This window comes from Zalophus californianus, chromosome 7 (assembly GCF_009762305.2).
Source record: "Zalophus californianus isolate mZalCal1 chromosome 7, mZalCal1.pri.v2, whole genome shotgun sequence".
Lineage (NCBI taxonomy): Eukaryota > Metazoa > Chordata > Mammalia > Carnivora > Otariidae > Zalophus > Zalophus californianus.
The window spans coordinates 97,993,758-98,008,019 of NC_045601.1; the positions used below are offsets into that span (position 1 = coordinate 97,993,758).

At 40.4% G+C, this 14,262-nt stretch overlaps 1 protein-coding gene across 2 annotated transcripts in view; it reads left to right on the forward strand.

Moving 5' to 3' along the window:
- The window catches only part of GCLC (glutamate-cysteine ligase catalytic subunit), a 48,474-nt gene that overhangs the window by 27,261 nt on the left and 6,951 nt on the right, over nt 1–14,262 (forward strand). Inside the window, exons 4-12 of one of the 2 annotated variants that reach the window (XM_027601784.1) lie at nt 860–973; nt 2,546–2,604; nt 2,715–2,848; nt 7,010–7,084; nt 7,548–7,664; nt 8,720–8,858; nt 9,313–9,425; nt 9,898–9,990; nt 10,282–10,386. In XM_027601784.1, coding sequence (XP_027457585.1) covers nt 860–973; nt 2,546–2,604; nt 2,715–2,848; nt 7,010–7,084; nt 7,548–7,664; nt 8,720–8,858; nt 9,313–9,425; nt 9,898–9,990; nt 10,282–10,386 — 949 coding nt within the window. The remainder of the gene's footprint in view (nt 1–859; nt 974–2,545; nt 2,605–2,714; nt 2,849–7,009; nt 7,085–7,547; nt 7,665–8,719; nt 8,859–9,312; nt 9,426–9,897; nt 9,991–10,281; nt 10,387–14,262) is intronic. The other variant, XM_027601785.1, reaches the window with a different exon arrangement.

Genomic DNA, 14,262 nt, shown 5'->3' on the forward strand with positions numbered 1-14,262 from the left:
ATTTTATAAAAGGTAGGGGCTGAACATAAGGCATGGGTAGTCTTGGCTATTAAGCCAAGAGTTTCCTACCACTGATCTAAAGCCCTGACAAGAGCCTCCCTTCTTTTGTATTCACAAACTTTGTCGGTCTTTGTCCTCTCTCACAGCACATTTAACAATGACCTTAAAATTCTTAACTTGAAGAGCTGGATGTGGAATTTGAACTTTACTTTTAGGGATAAAGACAGAGGTTCCTTTTTCTGTGTTGGAATTAAAGCTTACTTGACCTAACCAAGAGAATAGGGTTGGGTTTTAGACATCAGAGGGAGAGCTCAGGGGCGGATAGGGACACCTGTAGAGACATTACCTAATCCTGAGGGACTCATGCGGTGATCTGTAGAGGCAAAAAGCAGGAGAGCCCTTTGATATTTGAACAAAGCTTATCAACAGGTTGGGGGCAGTGGGGCTGTGCAGGGGTCAAAAGACAATCAGATGAGAGATGAGATGGTAAAGGAAGACCATCAGACGCTGTGTAGGGGGAACCCATAGCCTGTGACAATTGATGTGACCTAGCCGAGGGACTTCTGTGTCGATGCTGTTAAATGAAGAGATGGATAGGACGTGAAGAAGCACTCTAGAGATCCCGAGTGAATGGATAAAGCCTCTAAGAGGCTGTAATCACCAAAGGTGTTGGTGAGGAAGACCAGGTACAAGGGGGGTGTTTGTAAAGCACGGTACTTACACAGCATTCATGTGCTAGACCCCCTGGAGGGGGGGGAAGTAGACGGGTGTGGGTGGTTCTTAACAGGTGCAGTGATGGCGAGACATTATTAACTTTTGAAAACAAATCCTACCTACTTAGTTCTTCAATTTGTTGTAGATTAGGCTGTCCTGGGTTCACGCTGCCAGAGTTCAAACCCAGTCCAGTTGAAGGAGGAGCTTCCAAGTCCCTCTTCTTTCCTGATGAAGCCATAAACAAGCACCCTCGCTTCAGGTGAGTATGGCTCTGCCTTTAAACACAGATGTCCCTCACTCTTACCCCTGCCTGCTGAGAGTAAGGCGCTCCTTCCTAGAATCCTTGCTGAGCACTTACTGAACTCAGCCTCCTATTGTAATGAACCGGACAAGCCAACAGGATATGCACATGTGGCTGCTTGATCGTTGCTTCTTAGCGCACAGCTCGACTTGCCCATCTTACAGGTCACCTTAACGTCGTTGGCTTAGCCCCTGTCATCTTTAGTGTACAGATTTTTTTGGTCCTAGTTTTATAAGCGCCTATTTGGGGAAGTTTTCTCTTAGTTATTCCTACCTTTTCTGCCCCTCTCTGTGATCTCATTCCACTCACTATACTTTCATGACAAGGCAAGATATGTACAACTCTTTACCTTCTGTTCTATTAACTTCTAGCTCTAGTAGCTTGTAGTTTCATTCCTGGGTTCAAAGTGGCTTCAGGGCCCACACCAGTCTGATCTTGCTTTGTACCTTGAATCTTCTCTCTTGTCCTAAACTAGGCTCCTGACCTGCAGGTGGGGACCTTGGAACTTGTCAGTGTTGATTCCTTTGACAGGTCTGCACACCTGTTAACATGCAGAGTCTTTTGATGGAACAGATTTATAGATGGAGTTTCCAACTTCAAATGTTACAGTGTGCCCAAGGGGAAAATAGATTCAGCTGCAAGAAAAGATAAGATTATGCTGGATGCCAAAAGGTAGATGTATCAGAGACACTCCTCAGAGAAAGGAGAGGATGCTTCTGACGGAGGGGATCCTGGCAGCCATGGGAAAGAGCTGGTCCGCAAGCTGAGTCTGCATCACCACTGTCCACTAGAATCATGTCAGCCTCAGATGTTTTAAATTTTCTAACAGTCACATGAAAAAAGTAAAAAAGATGAACTTAATTTTATTATATATGTTTAGTCTTTATCCAAAATTATTTCAACATGTCAATATTTTTAAATTATTGATAAGACATTTTAATACCTTATCTTTGTGTTTTGTGGTAAGTCTTCAAAATCCGGTGTGTACATTATCCTCACAGCATATTTTAATTAGGACTAGCCCCATTTCAGGTGCACAGCAGCCACAGTGTGCCTGGTGGCTTCTGGATTAGACACTGTGGGTCTAGAGAATAGGTATTAATACTGCCAATTGGGAGGGACAGTAACAAGGTATTGGAGCTCCAGAGATGCCTAGGGAAAGTAAGTATTAAAGCTTGAAGTCTTCAGAGTAGACATGGGGAGCGTTAGAAACATATGGTGAGACCAGACCACCGGCAGACCCCAGACACTTGAATTTGATTTGAGAAGTTACAGCAAGCTGGGGTATCTGGGGTTGAACAGGGGCAAGAATGGCATTCTTGAGCAAGAGGCAGAGGAAGTGGTGTTAATGCAAAGCCTTCTCACAGAAAATTCCCTCAGAATATCTTGATCCACATAAATATTCTATAGGATTGCCTCAGAGAATTAGTTTGAGGTAGGATTTCATTCTATTTACTTGTATATGATCAAATTCTTCTTTTACATGGTGGTTCTTAGGAAGCCGATTTATGACGTTTGGTTGTCTTTCAGTACCCTAACAAGAAATATCCGACACAGGAGAGGAGAAAAGGTTGTCATCAATGTACCAAGTAAGTCCATAGCAGATGGTGGGGCGGGAGAGGCACCTGGGGAATTGCTGTTTAATTCTTGAATCTCACCCTTGTCCCCCCCCTTTTTTTTCTTTAATATAATCCTACAGTATTTAAGGACAAGAATACACCCTCTCCATTTATAGAAACATTTCCTGAGGATGAGGAGGCAGCCAAGGCTTCTAAGCCTGATCATATTTACATGGATGCCATGGGATTTGGGATGGGCAATTGCTGTCTTCAGGTATTGTTTCAAATACACAGAGAGGCAGAGTGCCCTCATCCATTTCTACTTGCTAGTTTTCTTTATAGTTTCGCATTTTTTATAATTACATTGTAATCAGGTTGAAATGAAAGCTCTAAGTGTGCCTTTCTGAAAACCAGTGATTTTTAGTAAATTCATTGGTAGCTATGGTAGCTCTTAACGGAGAATCTCCAGTTTCTACAAAGATAAATGGTTGTTAATTAACTTACAGTGCAAAATATTCCATGATCCCTGCCTCTGTTCTTTCTAGTGAAGGTCGGGCCTAGAGCTTGTAACATCATTCAGATCTCTGTTTCTGAAAGTGACCTCTGGATGCACTCCAGTGACCTTGTGATCCAAGGGAAGGATTGTTTGGACTTGAAATGTCATATTCAGGCAAGGCCATCTAGTGGTATAAAAAGAACTGCTGAGCAGCCCGTGTTTGCCTTGCCCCTGGCGAAGTTACATATGTGGTACAGCCTTTCTCTGTTTCCTCCATTAAAACTTCCCGTGGATCTAGTCAGATGGCTGGTGCCCCTGGCAGGAACTGTACCCAAGCTCACTTAGGACCTGGGTGGGCGGGCACAGTACCCTCCTGGCAGCATTGGGCCTGTGCTTGGCCTGCAGCAGGGCCTCCTACTCGTGGGTTTGGGTAGCTCTCCTCACTTCTTTTCATCTTGGTTTTCTCCTTGGTTAACTGGAAGGTTTGTATTAAATCCCTTTCTAGGTCTGACTCTAAGCTAATATTTACTTTGCTGTTTTTTATCAATAGAAGTGTTTGTTTTAACCTTTCCTTTGCTTAAAATCATAAGAACAGGAGTAGGAGTTGCACAAAGTATAAAGTGAAAATTGAAAACTTCCAGTAAAAAGGCCACTTGTTATTGTCCAAGGAGATTGTATACAGTTCGGATTATTTCCGAAGATTAGAAGTGGCATCCTTAGAGGCCTGGAGTAGTGTGAAGCCTAGCCCCACATGAGTCACTGGGCCTCCAGTCTGCCCGGTCTCCATCCACAGGCCAAAAAACTCTGCATTCCCATCATCTCAAGACAGTTGCAGTGTAGACACGCGCCTTCTTGCACATAAGGCTCTGATGTGCCTATTTTTACAACTCTGTAAAATGAACATTGAATGCCAGAGTCCGATTGCTCCATGCTGAATGTGTTTACATAACCATCATTTTTTTTTTTTCCTGATTTTCCTGACTCACAAAGGCAGTGTAAAGTGTGTGGTCTTCCAAAAAAACAGGCCAGTAAGTTTCCTTACAAAGGGTCACATTTCATAAAAAAGAGACCTTTTACCTGCATATCTGCTTTTCTATCTTAATTACAAATGTTTTTAAAGGGAACCATTAAGGTCTAGAACTTACAGTGCATGGCTTTAAAATTGTATCAGTGCAATTGGAGTACTGATTGCCTTTTCTCGGTTTAATATTAAACCAGAGTGCCCGGCCAGGGACAGCACAGTTACTTCATTCCAAAGGGATAGTCTTTCTCTTGAAATACCATACAAATAAATGTGTTCTAACATTTTTATTACCCGTAGATGCAGTTGTCCATCCAAATTTACGCTTTGTCATGGGTTTAGGATGAAGTTTTCTTTTTGTTGATAGCACGGCCAAGACCCTACTTTGAATACTCCACTTAAAAAATTATTAGCATGAGGAAGAATGAAGGGGAGTAAGTCGGAGGGGGAGACGAACCATGAGAGACGATGGACTCTGAGAAACAAACTGAGGGTTCTAGAGGGGAGGGGGGTGGGGGGATGGGTTAGCCTGGTGATGGGTATTAAAGAGGGCACATTCTGCCTGGAGCACTGGGTGTTATGCACAAACAATGAATCATGGAACACTACATCAAAAGCTAATGATGTATGGTGATTAACATAACAATAAAAATTTTAAAAAAATTATTAGCATGAATCACATAAAGTTTATGGGAAATGAGATGAATTCCACACATCACCACAGAAAACACCCTGCTTTGTGTCTCAAGTGGAAAACTAGAAGCTGCTTGTTAAAATAAAGCAGAAAATGTTTTAAAGTAATTTTTTAAGGTTAATGGAAGACTTTAACTGTACAAAACAGAAAGTCACATAATCACACTCAAATGCTTGACTCTTGGGGAGTTTTCCAGGAATAATTTAATAAGTTCATGCATGTTGTAATAGGTATTTCCCCCTCTAAGAAAAATCAGGTGGCTTCAAAAATGGGTTCTAGGTAAATTTTAGATTAGACATTTAGTCTTCTAACATCTATTTTTCATACTTCCTCTTTTATTCCCCTCTGTTTCCTAGTGACACTGCTTCTCTTATGAGATACTTTAAAGGGACACCAGAAGCCAAAACTGTTCATACTTTTGAAGGCATAAGAACTGTCCCCCTCCCCCGCAGCCATTAACCACAGTCATGTCCTGTTTGATTTGGAGATATATTAGCTCTAGAGTGCTGAAGCCAGTTACTAAATATATGTAGAATAACTAAGTCACCTCACTGTTGTAACTTAACTGTGGAATTCCAGGTGCGAATTTTCTTAAGCATACTTTTTTCCAGGATTTGCCTGTGAAGTGTCTGGTAAATACTAGGTTATCTAAGAGAAGCCAGTCTGTCCCAGCAGCGAAGCGTGTAAATACTTGGCTTACTGTCTCCCGTTTCCTCACTTGACATTTTATCCTTAGACTTGCACAAGCTGATTTCTGAGTTCCCATCTCTTTGCAGAAACTGCCCTTGTTTTGGTGAAGAGTGACCCAGTTGCCAGCCCTGCTTAGTCTCTTCCTTTAACCTTTGATACTCTTATTCCTTGAGGTCTAGGACACAGCTCTTCTCTATGTTGTATTAATTTGTAATGGCTGGTTAATTGCCAGGACATTTTAATTAAAATATAGCATTGAATCATTAACAGAAATTATAGCAAGTTGTCTAAATAATTATTTTTCTGTAGTTACCACACTGACATGAATATAATTCTCCAGGTAGACGGTGAATCTCCTAACAGAAGTTCTTTGTTAAAAAAGCAAAATTGAGACCTGGCTAAAACTGGGAAATAACAGGTTGGGATTATAACAATAAACATATTCACTTTGCTACTCTTTCAAGGATTAAGCCCTTAAATTATTTCCTGCACCAACACTAAATTCAAAATATCATTATTAGATAACAAAGGACAGGAAAACTGTTCCCCATTTGCAGTTAATACGGATATGCAAACACAACCAGGATTTGTGTTCCTAGTCCCTTCCACTGCTCGCCACCCCAAGGCAGGATTTTTTTGGTTTCTTTTGGGTAACTGTTTCTAGAACATTTGTACTAATGAATGATACAATTTTTTTTTCTCTGCCTAACTCTGAAATGTTCTACTTACCCCTCTTCTGCAGGCTTCCTGGGTGATCCTGCCCATCTTCAGAACATTATCTGAGCTTCCTCCCTAAATACTTCTCCACCCCAGACTTGTTTTCTGGGCATTAGCCCTGGAGACCCAGCCACTTAAAGGGTTTCTTTACCTGCTCCTTTCCTTCATATGCCCATTGTGTCTTGGTGCCTCTGCTCACTGTCCCAGGAACACCCAAGCCAGAACTGAAGTCACACCTTCATTCTCTCTACCCATCCTGGCTCCCAGCGGCCACTGCTTTGACTCCGGTGTGCCTCCACCTGCAGCCCTCCTTGGTTATGGCCTTGTCGGCTGCAGTATTTTAACTGCTCTCCCTTCCTCCAGTCTCGCTGTGTCCCAGGCTATTCCTTGTACTTGCCACCAGTGAGCTTTGAAATCCATTATAAGCCTCTCTGTCCTTTTGTACCAAAATTTCTCTAACCCTTGAGCTAACTGAAGTGCTTGGAATGCTGTTGAGGGAAATAAGTCACAGCAATGCCTTGCTGAATTTGCTGTTTACCTAGTGTTTTCCTTTCCTTTCCTGACATTTTAATCTTATTTAACTTATGAAATGGTTATTTATATTAGTTGTGAACATGATCAAACCATTGTTTGGCAAAATTCATCCAAGGCAACTTTTAAACAAAACTGCTGTGTTAATAATAAGTGTTGTTAGTTGTGGGGTGACCGTTGCACACCATGCCCTCTGTCTTCCCTGGCCATCCTCCTTCTCAGACTTGACTCCTTGGGGAGGATGTTGATGATTCATCATTGTTAATAACCTGTAATTTTTAAACAGGTAACGTTCCAAGCCTGCAGCATATCTGAGGCCAGATACCTGTATGATCAGTTGGCCACTATCTGTCCAATTGTCGTAAGTAGAAACGACATCTTACTTAAATAAGACTTCTTTGTAGAGAGAGTGCTTGTGCAACATTTGCTGACTCTGTGCCATTTAAGTCCAGTTAAGACTTTATTCAGAAATGAACTAACATAAATAGTTTGCATTTAGAGCTAATAGACTAAGACTCCAAGCTGTGGAAGTTTACTATTGCTAGTAAGACATCTGTGTGTGAAAGTGTCAAGTTTGAGTGTAGCCGCTTCCCCTCTCCCGTCCTTCACATTCAGCGTGACAGAGGGGATGATTAAGTGGATCCCATCCAAGGATTTGAGTCCCTTTTGGTATCTTTCACTATGAAAAAGCAAGCACAGAGGAGTAGAGCTCCATAGGGCTCAACTAAACTGATTCTTCTAGACCAGAGATAACTGCATGGTGCTTTTCTCAGCATGTAAGTGACACTTTGAACCTGCAGGTGCTGACTCTTGTTTGTTTTTAGATGGCTTTGAGCGCTGCATCTCCTTTTTACCGAGGCTATGTGTCTGACATTGATTGTCGCTGGGGAGTGATTTCTGCATCTGTAGATGATAGAACTCGGGAGGAGAGAGGACTGGAGGTGGGAGTGATTTTCCTTAATAGCCTTTTTTTTTTAAAAATCAAGCAGGTAAAATGGGGTTATTGTAACTACTTATGATGTTGAAGTCTCCCTTAAATTTTTATCTTGAGTGGTTTAGTCACAGGTGGGAAGAAATTCACAGGTTATAAACTTGTCTTTGATGTCATAGTGTTTGTTTTGGGGTGAATATACAGGAAACATGATTTGGTTGGGGTAAGGAGTTTTCATCACTTTTTGAAATCTGTATTTGTTTCCTCCTCTTGTAAAACTTAGTGATGCTTTTTTTTTCCCCTATATTTTGGAACTAAGTGCTGATTGGCTGTTGTTACCAAAAGGCTTTTTGACATTACATGAGTGCTTTGTATATGAGCTTTCTGCTGTGGAATCTGTGGTCAAAGATTATTTTGCCCCATATAAAGGGTTAGATTTGCCTAATAAGGGTAGGTTAGTGCCTCTTGTTGGCATGTTGAACTGTGACTGTGTACCTCTCCAACCTGGAGTGTACATCAAAACCGCCTATGAAGATCTTTAAAAATAGACACCCAGGCCCATTTTAGATCTAATAAACAAGTATCTCCAGAACTGGGACCTGGACACGGTTTTTAAATGAGCCTCTGATGTTCTCAACCAGGGCTGCACTGGTCTGCTCTGGTCTTCATGTGAGTGCTCGTAAATTGTTGAACATGTTGCCTTAGTAGAATAAAAATAAAACTTTAAGGGAGAAATGATTTTAATAGCTCTGTTTTACGTTAATAGGTTTGCTTTCAACCTTGGCATATATTTTCCTAGCTTAATAAGAATGAAGGCGATCTGCTTAAAAAAAAAAAAAAGTATACTTAAATCATATCAGAGAGCAGCTACTCAAGTTACTTCCAGATTTTTAAAAAACAATTTTCCCTGATAACTTCTCAGGATTAACTTTTTTTCAGGTTGTATATTTGTATATAATTATTACATATAAAACATAAAAGCATTTAAGTAGAACTATTTGGGGCATTAGTTTATTTCCAGAGCATTTTATATGACATTCATTAGTATTTTTCTTTCAATTTTAGCCACTGAAGAACAATAACTATAGGATCAGTAAGTCCCGGTACGATTCGATAGACAGTTACTTATCTGAGTGCGGTGAGAAATACAATGACATCGACTTGACGATAGATAAAGAAATCTACGAACAACTGTTGCAGGAAGGTGAGCAGCCACTCCTTTTCTCTAGATTTGATTGTACACTTTTAGTTATTCAAAGCTCTTTAGAACTTGTTGCTGACTTCTGGTCTGGTTTCTATTTTTAGTGTGAAGTCTCTTAACTTTTCTTATGAGGCTGCTTGTTCCTAAAGTTTCAAGTTCCAAATACTTGTGAGATCTTCTTGACTTTTAGCAAAGGAACTTACTTTGGAGGTCTGTATCTAGGTCCACACCAGTGCCCCACCAGGCATTGTGTAAGTAACAAAGAAAACTCTGGCACTTCCTCAGGGTCTGTAGGATAAAACCCTGGGCGACATGCAGATACTGAACAAACCAGCCACTTCCTAAGCTTCTAGATGCCCTGTCTTCAAACTTGCTGAGCTGTCCTGTCGTCTTACTGGACTTAGACACAGTGGAGCCTGTGGCTTTGACGGGGGTCTGGTGTAACCTCTCTTGACAGGCATTGATCATCTCCTGGCCCAGCATGTTGCTCATCTCTTCATTAGAGACCCACTGACTCTGTTCGAAGAGAAAATACACTTGGATGATGCCAATGAATCTGACCATTTTGAGGTATCACCTCTGTTTTAAATGCATTGCACTTCACTAACCAAGATGGAGCCCATTTTCTGTACCTGTGAGCAGTTAGTTATAGGAGAAATCTCTGACGCCTTTCACTGTCTAGTGCAATAAAGAATTAAGAAATTTTAGATGGGTTTAAAGTACCCTTTATGATTCTGACAAGTTATATCTGATTCTGTATTTTCTCTTGATTGCAGAAAGGTGAAAAAGTCAAACTTGCTGCGTAAAAAAAATGGCATCAGTTATTTCTGTGCTGCTAACATATCACCCAACTTTTGTTAAACACTTTGTTTTCCTAGTAGGTCACACACCAAGGAAATACTACACTGTACCTTTTTGTATTTGTAAGTTAGAGTATTTGGTATCAGCAATGAATAATTTTCCCTTATTAAATATCAAACCATCTTAATATTTTCCTGGACATGTGGAAAGTTGGTTTTATTTTCTGCTTTTTTTATTATAGAATATTCAGTCCACAAATTGGCAGACAATGAGATTTAAACCCCCTCCTCCAAACTCAGATATTGGATGGAGAGTAGAATTCCGACCCATGGAGGTAAGATGCACATCAGCAGGAAGTGATTGGATCATACCCGTCCTCTGTCCATTACCCTTCTAATGCTCTTCTCAGAGGCTCTTCAAATACAAATCAAATCTATGCATGATAAAAGCAGGTCCAAAACCTAAACCTTGACTTCTGAGAATAGCTTGTGGACAGAGGGCTTCCAAGCCCCACGTGGTGAAGTAGGAGCTGGTTTGGGCATGACATGATCTGAGGAGGGGCCTGTCGGGGAAGAGCATGTTTGTGTCGTTGGTCCATAACTTCTCTGGGCTCCTGCTTGTCTAGGTTCAGTTAACAGACTTTGAGAACTCTGCATATGTGGTGTTTGTGGTGCTGCTTACCAGAGTGATCCTTTCATACAAACTGGATTTTCTCATTCCACTATCAAAGGTAAGAATGTGTTTCGGTATAGTGATGGGTTTGGGTATCTACAGATTATTATCTGTTGCTTATTTATGTATAATATTTATTTTAGATCTGACCTGATTGAGAATTTAGAATAAAATGGCTTCTCCTCTACCCTATTCTTTTTCCTTTTAAACCAAAACTTATGCTGTAGATTTTGGTACTGCGTTAGTAGAGATTCCTGGAAAACAAAAAGTGCTAACAGTAGCTCCTTAGCCTGTTTGAAAGAGATTTGGGGTTGCTTTTGTTGTTGTTTGTTGTTGTTGTTTTTTTAAAGATTTTATTTATTTATTAGAGACAGCGAAAGAGGGAACACAAGCAGGGGGAGTGGGAGAGGGAGAAGCAGGCTCCCCGCTGAGCAGGGAGCCCGATGTGGGGCTCGATCCCAGTACCCTGGGATCATGACCTGAGCCGAAGGCAGACGCTTAACGACTGAGCCACCCAGGTGCTCCTTAGGGTTGCTTTTGAATAACTACTTTATTTCTAGAAGCTTTCAATTTAGGATGATGGTTGGAGAGAATCCACAAATTGATTTCATCCTCCCCCAAATGCCATTTTGGTTATGATACTAAAATAGGAGAGGGGCAAGTGTAACTGCTGGGATGTAGGGAAAGGTCACCTCAGTGGAACCAAACTGGAGATGTTTCTGGAGAAGGTAGATTGGACTATCAGAAAAACAACTACTAGTTCATCAGCTCCAGCCCAATAAAAACTCAAAATGGAGCTCTCTGGAAGCAGTTTCCCAGCAGAGCCTTGGAACAATTCCACACTGTGAGGCAGCAGCTAACTAACTGGAGACCTTTGTTTCTAGGGCCAGCGGGTCCCTGGGCACAGCAAGTGGCTGGGAAAGGTTGCTGGGCTGAGTGAAGGGTCTGCTGAGGATTTAGTGCCAAAGAAAGGAGAGGTAGAGCAGCCCTGTCAGAGCAAGCACAGAAGGAAAAAAGAAATGCCTAGCTCAGCCTCTGTCCCACCTCACTCCCTACTGTCTCCATGAGGGGGATCTCCAGCCTGTACCTGTCCCACCTGCACACCCTGATGGAAGTTTGGCCGTCAGCCTGTCTCTGCCTGCTCTTAACACCCAGGCCAAAAGTAACCCATAGGATTCTATGGGCCATTTGCCCATACAGGTATACCTGCTAGGGGGATCAGCCCCTGTAAGGAAGAGTCCCTGGAAGTTCCCCATCTACGCCTATGTTAACAAATATGAATAGATGTGTGAAAGTCAGTGGAAAATGGATAACTTTTAATGCCTTAAAGGAAGGGCCCAGTTGGGCTTACAGAATGCATTCCCCTCAGTGAAATATAGTTAATTCAAGCAACTGGAAAGAATTCTTAAATTCTAACTAGTGCCCTTGAAAAAATTCTAGAGAAAATAACCAAGCACTATGGAGGAGAGGGCATTTGGTGAAGAGTTCTTAGAAGAAGCTACCCTTTTAAAACTCAGTATATTCACCAGTTAGAGCCAATGATGTTAAAGGTCCAAGTTAATAATTTAGGAACCAAATTGAGATTTATCTCAGGGTGACAAGAAAATGGAAATCATGGAAAAACTGAAACATGGATAATTACTCTGGAAATTTCAATGTTTACAATCATTTAGCAGAGAATGATCTATATAAAAAAAATGAGATCCAGTAATATGAGAAATAGAATTTTCCCTGAGAGTCCATAAAGGATGGGACAGAAATATTTAAAGAACCCAAATCTAGGAATTTTGAATCCTAAAGAGGAAAATCAACCATCTGAATGGGAGAGAAAATTCAGATCAGATAATTCCAAGAGGAAAAAAAATGAGTTGATATCCCTCCTCATCTCCAACATTAAATGCTGAGATGGAGAAAAGTCTACAGAATCCTGAGGGGTAAGGAAAACAGAATTGTCTTCCCAAACTGGAAATTCCAGGTGATTCCATCAAAACTTAATAGATTATTAGTGCTAATAGTATGCCAGAACTCTTACCTACCAAGGGGATAGTGGAAGGAGATGTATGGTAGACTAAGAGTATAGAAATAAGAATTTTTACTTCTAACCTGCTAGTTAAAAGGAGTGGGAAAAGAACAAAGAGAACCTTTTCAGTGCCACAAAAGTTGGGGGTGGGGGAAGGGAGTGGTATGATATAGCCCAGAGAACATAAAATGGTGAAAATAAGATGAAAACAAATGTGAATAAACTATCTTGTTAAAAAGCTAAAACAGATGATATAAAAGAGCAACATAATGGTGTAGGTGTTTGCATCCCTAAAACAAGACAAGAACTGGATAATGACCTTTTAAAGAGAGAGCAGAAATGACAAATTGATAACAGACAAAAGTGTGAGAATGAAGTATTAAATAGAGAAAGCTGTTTTCTGTATTCTTCCAAGATAGTATTATTTTTGTTTTTACCTTAAAGTGTAGCCGACCTTTCTCAGAAGCACAAAAGAATTAAAGACACTGTAGTGTGGTGGCTCTGATGTGGCTGCATTGTGAGCATTAAATTCATAAATCACCTGTACTCCTTAACAGCTCTTTAACCTGAACAAGGTACTTAGCATCCCAGTGCCTCTGTTTGCATGTGTAGAACTGGGGATAAGTGGGCTGTTACGAGAACATGTGGGATTCATGGAGGTAAATCACCCAGAGTGCCTTTCCTGTTACTCAGTACCTGCCAGGCTGTATAACCAAAGAAAGAGAAAGGCTATTGGGGAATTAAATGGCACGGTTAAGAAGCTGGCTTTGTATAGTCGTTCCCACAAATCTCCTACCACAGCACGTTTTTCCAAGTGCCCTAAGGAAGATTTTCTTCACCTCTCAAAAGTAAACACCATGCAGGATGCATTCCCACCAAAATTCAACAAAAAGATGTTCAAGAGAAATTTAACTGTTGGAAATCTAAAATTGCTTTCCTTGTAGGTATTAAATGAACTCAAACTAGGATGCTGGCAAAGCTAGTCTCTAAAGGGAAAATCATAGCTTTAAATACTTAAGAGATTTAAAGTAAACCTTAGCAGTCAAACTGAGAATCTAAAGTGCAGTAGTAAAGTATACTTCTAAAGAGAAATTCATAAAAGCAAAAATTAAAACAGTGATCTTTAGGAACTTTTGTCAAGAGTAAGAAAAAAATATCAGAAATGAAAACTTGTTCATAGCCATGATGGATTATACTGTTATTTGGATATGTTCGTAGAAGTGTCTATAGATTATTCAGGAGGTCATGTGTCTCTTAAAAAAAAAAAACCATAACAATAGAAATTGAGTATGGGAGACAGGCTCAGTAATCAAATACTTGGCACCATCCATCCTAGTTCAGCATGACCCTTTAGCTTATGTATGTTAAGATTCTCCTAAATTTCATTATGGGAAATAAGAGACTAAAAAGTGTTACAAGCTCTACGTCAAGGGTCTTAAAAAGTCACTGGAAAAATAGAGAATTCACAATCAAGAGTTTTTTGTACATGGAGACTAATGAAAATAAAAACACAGTGGTCCAAATTTGGGAGACAGAGTATTACAGTGATATAAGCCTACCACAAGAAACAAGAAAAATTCCAAAGAGCCTTACGCCTAAAGGGACTAGAGAAAGGAGAACAAAGCCCAAGATTAAGAGGAAGGAAATACAGCTCAGAACAAATAAATGAAATAGACACTAAAAAAATAGACAAGATCAATGGAACCAAGAGCTGGTTCTTTGAAAAGATAAATGAAATTGAAACACCTTTAGATTCCTCAAGTAAAGGAGAATACAGGTAAAATCAGAGATGAAAGAAAAGTAACAGCTGACACCACAGAAATACAAAGGATTATAAGAGACTACTACAGAAAATTATATGCCAACAGATTGGACAAATAAGAAGAAATGGATAAATTCCTAGAAATAGTATAT